The following is a 7173-nucleotide window of genomic DNA, read 5'->3' as shown; positions in this document are numbered from 1 at the left end:
AGAAGAAGAAGAAGAAGAAGAAGAAGAAGAAGAAGAAGAAGAAGAAGAAGAAGAAGAAGAAGAAGAAGAATGATTCTTAGGAGCTCCTGAAACCCTGGACAATCTCACTAGTCCTATAGTCACCTGTACCCCCTCACCAGCCCCTTCTTTCTGAAGCCACAGATAAAGGTCATAGGCCAAGTAAGCAGCAAAACCCAGACCACCCTAAGTTCTCCTAAGTACTCCCCTCCTCCCCTGCCAGGCTGGCTCTCAAGATCAGTACCAGGAAAAGCAAAGTCACAGCAGAAAGGGACGGACACCCAAGACACTGCCAGTCTCCCAGCCCCGCATCACTGCGTCGGGTCTGGGCCATTCTGGGGTCTCAGATCTCAGTGGTGGGCCCAAAAGTGCTGCTGATGTGGTTGGCCAAGTCTGAGAGAAGCCCAGGGGACATCTTAAGCCTGGGAATCATCAAACTAATCTCATGCTGGACATCGCTAATGACACACCAAGTGTCAGTGCAAAAGGTACATCCAGAAAAAGAGAGCCTGGTACGTGTTGCAAACTTCAGGTGCTGGCATCATGGTGATGGGTGCATTGTGTCCTATCCTGCTGTGACTGCCACTACCACCCACCGGGACAGGACAGTCCCTCTCCTTCCACATCTCTGATGTGCTCTCCACGATGCAGCCAGAGAGGCCAGTCCAGGAACAAAAGGCCACACTGCGCTACCCACATATTTAAAAACCTCCATCTCAGGATAAATCTAGACCCCGCCATACTTACTTCACTCATAAGGAGTCACACGCATTTCCTGACACCGGCCAGGATTCTGCTTAAATGATTTCTGCAATGAAGGTTTTCCTGCTTGTAAGATGGAGTTAGGGGCCCTCCCTGCTCCCACAGTCTTTGTTCTCTGGCTCCCTGAAGGGTTTGTGTGCTCCGTGGGAACATGGCCTGTATCTTCCTCATCTGATGGGCTCTCCAGCCCCCTCTAACTGGAGCCAAGGTATGAACTTGAGTTCCAGGACTGGGCATGTAAATGGCTATGGGCTCTTTGGCTGTCAGTTTCACTTTCTTCTTGGCTACATAGGGTCAGAGTAAAATACACCCTACTTAGCACAGAATTGTCAATTATGAAGAGTTTTACATTTCCTGAATCTAATTATTTTTGTCAGCTGTGACCAAGGACAAGGGTGCTGATGTGGTGCATAGCCAGCACCAAGGACAGGTGTCAGTGGTGGCATTGGGCAGTGGAAGGCAAGCAGGGGCCAAGGACAGAGAGGGAGGACAGCTGGCCTCCAACAGCCGGGAGGAGGGGGTGGGAGGGCAGCTCCCAGCCTTGGAACCCATGCCAGGGTTTGTCTGGAAGGGAACTTTCCTCCAGACTGGTTCTGGAGGGAACCTAGGGGTGAGGCCATCACCACATAGTCAGTCAGGCCAAGGGCACAAACATTTTCAGATAGGGCCATTAGCTGACAGCAAATAAACTCCAAATAACTTTGCCATTCTAATAAAAAATTTTACCTTGAAAAAAGCCAAATACAAACTCAAGCACATGTGATGTTTCCAGAATTTTATGATGTTCTTATGATGCTTCCACTGAAATTCTCCTGCAAGGCAGCTCAGAGGAGGTCTGCACCCAGCCCCAGCCCGACCTACTTCCCAGGTTATTTTAAGAATTCCTGAAAATTCTGACCCCCCCATACCCCCATCTCTGCTGGGCTCTTTCAGAACTCATTTCCCCCCGCCAGCCCCACTGGTCATCTGGTTACCTCTAAAGAACACCCTTTAGAATCAGACCCTATGCCTTGGATTGCTAGGATTTGCCATTCCCCAGATAGACTTGAATGGATGTCAGTTTCCTCCTATGTCCCCTTTCATGCCAACCCCTTGATGGTACCCTCAAAATGCTGTGTGCTCCCTTGGCTCTGTTTCCCCAGAGCTCCTGAGGCTGTTGGGTCAGTCATTATTCAAGACCAACAAGTAAGGACCTTGGTTTGACCCAGAATGTGAACCTGACCTACCTCTGAAAACACAGCACGTCATTAAGGTCTGGCCAGCTGGGTCTTTCCAGGTCGGGGATCAGAGTCCTTCCTCTGGAAGGACCAGCTTCACTCCTGGTCCACAGCAGTTAGCTACTTAATGAAAATTGCCAGCTTCCTTTTCACTGAATTCTGGACTCCTCATCTGCTTTCTCACCACTGTGTATCCACTCCCAGGCACCCCTCAGAAGCCCAGTTAGTTTAGAACAGGCCTGAAAGCAAAGAAATCATGATGCCCAAAGCAAACACTCACATTCTTCTCCTGGGACTCAGGGAGGTTGCCTGCCTCTTCACTGTTCTCCTCCTGTCCCTCATTCTCTCCGGTTTCTTCTGTCTTCTCTGTTCCCTAGTCAGGAAAGAAACCCAGGACATCACTAACTGTTATGGTTTGTGTCTCAGGCCGTCTTAGGCTTTTTCAGAGGTGGTTGAACCTAGGGTTTGTAATTGATTCCTGGTTCATAGCTGGGATTAAGGATGTGAGTGCTACATTGCCCTAGAGCAGGGAGCCTACATCCACTATAAGGGACACAAAGAGGCTTCTGCCCTTTCCCTTGTTGCTTTTGTGTTTCCCATCACCATGAACTGTTACCCCTCTGCTGTGTACCATCCTGCCTTGGAACTAGTCAATTGTGGGATGAAACTTCTACAAAATGTGAGCTAAATAAGCCTTTCCTCTCTTAACTTGTTCATGTTGGGCATTTTGTCTCAGCAACAAGAAAAGTAAATAAGCAGCTGGTGAGATAGTTCAGTAGAATAAGCACTTGATTTGCAAGCGCAGGGTCCTGAGTTCAATCCCCGGTACTGAAAAAAAAAAAAAAAAGAAAGAAAAGAAAAGTAACTAAGACACTAACCTTTAATAAACTCACAAGGAAAATTGAGGCCACACTTACGGATCTTCTGTATCTAGATGACAGTGTATAGATGAAGTGCAGAGGCCTCCTATTTATGAGGTTGCTTAATTTCTAGAGCATGAGCTTGCTAGGCCTCCAAATAACTGGTTGGGCTTATCAGTGTCAGTCAGTAGACTGATGTGCATGCAACAGTAATAAGCAGCCAAGTGAGGGATTGCAAGTCACCCAATCAAGGCTTGTGAAGGCAATGGACAAAATGAATGGGTGTAAAGAGAGAAATAAGGCAGGCAGAAAGGATGGATGGATGGATGGATGGATGGACGGACGGACAGATGGACGGAGCAGAGTAGACAGCAAGCCCAAGTAACCACCCTGAGAACACTGGCAGGGGGTAGGTGGCTTGCAGTGCCAGCCCTTACCTCAGTGGTGCTCTCTGCCTCTCCTGCTACATCACCATTGGGAAGGGAAGATCCTTCCTCGGGCGACTTTGTTACCTGCATCACATAGATTGAGAACATTTAAGAATTTTCTGGAGGATCATAATTTGCATTTCAATATCTTTTTTTTTTTAAACCGGGGATTGAACTCAGGGCCTCGTGCTTGCCAGGGAAGCACTTATTCCAATGAGCCATCTCCCCGGCCCCCCATTTCAATATCTTTTAACTATTCAAGTTGTATTTGTCTTCATCCTCATTTCATGTGCAGCAAAACTGGCCTTAGTTGGTAGAACAGTCCTTACCACCCACAGACTCAAAATAGGTCTGCCTGTCCCACTTGATGCTTTTGTAACATGAAGTTATTCCCAGCCTCTGCAAACACACATTAGAGTTCACGGGAGCAAAATAAGCCATACACACATGCTCCATCTCTACCTTTCTATGATAAGCAATATTAAAAAATTGAAAGCCAGGCATGATAACATGTCTATAATATAGCATTCTGGGAAGCAGTGACAGGAGAATCCAAGCACAAGCCCAGCCTGGGCAACTTGGCAACTTAGCAACTTTGCAAAGACCTTAGTCTCAATTGTTTTCAAAAAAATTTCTCAAAAGAGGGTTGAGGATGTAGCTCAGTGCAAAGGCCCTGGGTTCAATCTCTAGGATAGATGATAGAGAGAGAGAGAGAGAGAGAGAGAGAGAGAGAGAGAGAGAGAGAGAGAGAATTTTGACGTGTGACCAATTTTATTCCAATATTTATTTATTTAAAGGCTCCTTTTGGGAAGGACTAGTTGTTATTTTCCTTTTTTGGTTGACATTAAAACACTATTAATAATTTGATCTTTTAGCTTAATATATCATGGATATTTGTCTTGGTTGATTTGTACAATTCTATACCATTCTTTTAAACATCTGCTTAATACTAAACATGTAACAATTTATTCAAATATTTCCCAGATGATGAATGTTCAAATTTTTCACAGTGTTTGTACCTCTACAAATAACACCATGTCACACTGAATAGAATGGTGAGGATATTTTTATTTGGTTCATTTTCAAAAAGATGATAGAAATTCATTTTCCTACAATAATATGTGAATGTACCATATTTCTTTACCCTCCCTATCAATGAAGAAAGACAATGACCTTTTAATGTTTGTCAATGTGTTGAGGAGAGTGGAATTCTTGATTGAAGAATCACGGTGCAATATGTGAAGCAAACCCCAGTCAACGTAAATAAGATAGAAGGAGTCCTAGGTTCTGTTTAGAAACTGCTGAAATTTCTCTGGTTGAACCCTGAACCATGTATGTATGGAACCATGCACATATGTATGTGTTTCTACATGGTTTATAATATGATATAATATTGATTTTAGGGTATGAAATATAAAGAATTTGGATTATAACCACTAGAGGGCCGGCCAAATAGTTTAGCAGATTGAAGCGCCTGCTTAGGCAGACACAGGGACGGGGAGTTCAATCCCAGGGCCTGCTGTGCCGGGCCCACCCCCAAGGTGTGCTCAGACGGTGATTGAGATTGAATGTGGTGGCACATGCCTGTAATCCAAGCACTTGGGGGGCTGTAAACAGGAGGATCACTATAAATCTGATCTACACGGTGAGACCCTGTAGATCCTGTCCTAAAATACAAAGAAAAAAAAAAATTATAACCACTAGGAACACCACCATGAAAATAATGCAAAGAAGTACAGATAAAAATTCAAGAATAAATTAAGAGGAAATGTCAACTGAGATTTCATCTGTTATTAGAAACATAGGGCTGGGGAGATAACTCAGTAGAATAAGTGCTTGCCTGGCAAACACAGGGTCCTGAGTTCAATCCCCAGTAACAAAATAAATAAATAAATAAATAAATAAATAAATAAATAAATAAAATATAGAATTTGCCATTTGAGTCAAGAAAGAAAATGCCTGCTGAAGTAACAGAAAGTCAACATTCCTCAAAGGAGTATAACAAGATATATTACAAGTTCACTATGTCCATGACACAATCCAAAATACTGGACGCACAAAAAAGCCCAGAAAATGTTAATCATGCTCAAGAGAAAAAAATGAAAAACAAAAACATAAAGACCAATCAAGAATGGACTCTCCTGTTGGAATTAACAAACAAGGATTTTAAGGCATCTATGATAATTATGCAGAAATATAAAGGAAAAAGGCTTGCAGTTAATGAGACAATTGCAAGTCTCAGAAGAGAAATAGAAACTACAGAAATGAAACACATAGAACATTCTGGAGCTAAAAAACATAATACCTGAAATGAAAATTTTATTGGACCAGATATAGACTGAAGATAAAAGAGAAGATAAACAAGCTTAAAGATAAACAAATAGAAGTTATTCAATTTATTCTTCTGGAAAAATACCCAGAAGGGGAATAGGTGGCTTGAGTGGGATCTCCAATTCTAGCTTATAAGGAATTTCCACACTGATTTCCATAGTGGTTGTACCAGCCTACACTCCCACCAGCAGTGCAGAAGGGTTTCTTTTTCTCCACAGCCCAACCACCTTTTGTTAATGGCCGACTTCTTGACATTAGCCATTCTTTCTGGGGTGAGATGGAATCTCAGTGTTGCTTTAATTTGCATCTCTTGAATGACCAATGATGTTGAACATTTTTCATATATTTACTTGCCATTTGTATTTCTTCCTCTGAGAAGCATATATTCATCCCGGATGCCCATTTTTGGATTGGGTTTTTGAGTTGGGGGGGAGCCTGATGTTTTTTAATTCTTTGTATATTCTAGATAGAAAGTCTTTGTTGGAAGGACAGTCGGCTATAATTTTTTCTCCTAGTCTGTGGGTTTTATTTCTGCTCTGTTGGAGATTTAATTGAAGTATAGAAACTTTGCAAAAAGATGAGATCCCAGTTGTTGATTCTTTGAAGTATTTCCCGTGCATCTTGGTTTTGTTCATGAACTCTCTACCTACCCATATGTTTTTAAGATTTCTACCTACATTTTCCTCCAGAAGATTTAGTGTTTCTGTTTTAATATTTAAATCTTTGAACCATTTTGATTGTAGCTCTGTACACTGAAAACCTCATACCATAGTGAGATATGTGTACCCATGTTTATAGCAGTGCAATTTGTCACAGCCAAATCCTGGAAACAACCCAGATGCCCATCAACTGAAGAATGGATAAAGAAGATGCGGTATTTTTACACAATGGAGTAGTATTCAGCTACTAAACAGAATAAATTTGAGTCTTTTGTTAGTAAATAGATGCAACTAGAGAACATACTCTTAAGTGAAATAAATCAAACCCACACATGCAAACATTGTATAGTCTCAGTGTGAGAACATGAAAGAGAAAAATGGAATCTAAAAAGTACAATAGATACTGGGGAAATGGGATAAATTTATTCAAAGTTAGTGAGTTGAGGAGGATAGGAGAGGAGTTGGGGAAGGAGATTTATTTAGGCATATAAGCAGGATGGTTTGGACAACTGCTAGTGCATTTCTGCTAGTCTATGGGAAGGAGCAGTTAGTGATTAATTTGTTTCATCTCTTTTTTTTCAATTATTTGTACTTTTCCTCTTCTTAATTACTTGTACATTTCTTTCTTTTTTCTTCCAATTTTACATACATATATCTGGTAATATGAATAACTGGCTGAAAGACCAGTATTAAAAAACACTATTTATTGCAATAAATACTATGAAATTTATATTACTTTGTTAAGTGAAATTCTGTATCATTTGTAATTTTTTGTTTTAATTCTAATTTGTGCTCTCTTTAAAAAATAAAAATACAAAGAAAAAATTATCCAATCTGAAGACCAGATAGAAAAGAAACTAAAAAAAAGTTTTAAGGGAGCCAGGGAGATGTCTCAGTA

The 7173-nt window shown here is 41.6% G+C and overlaps 1 protein-coding gene across 1 annotated transcript in view; it reads right to left on the bottom strand.

Annotated features, from left to right (window-relative positions):
* The window catches only part of LOC101592417 (SH3 domain-binding glutamic acid-rich protein), a 58174-nt gene that overhangs the window by 5766 nt on the left and 45235 nt on the right, over nucleotides 1–7173 (bottom strand). The window contains exons 4-5 of the mRNA XM_004631935.2: nucleotides 3295–3369; nucleotides 2278–2370 (exon numbers count right to left, since the gene is read on the bottom strand). Coding sequence (XP_004631992.1) covers nucleotides 2278–2370; nucleotides 3295–3369 — 168 coding nt within the window. The remainder of the gene's footprint in view (nucleotides 1–2277; nucleotides 2371–3294; nucleotides 3370–7173) is intronic.

Source organism: Octodon degus, unplaced genomic scaffold, assembly GCF_000260255.1.
Source record: "Octodon degus isolate 3935 unplaced genomic scaffold, OctDeg1.0 scaffold00045, whole genome shotgun sequence".
NCBI lineage: Eukaryota > Metazoa > Chordata > Mammalia > Rodentia > Octodontidae > Octodon > Octodon degus.
Note: the sequence above shows the minus strand (reverse complement) of the source record. Positions and strands in the feature narration are given on the sequence as shown.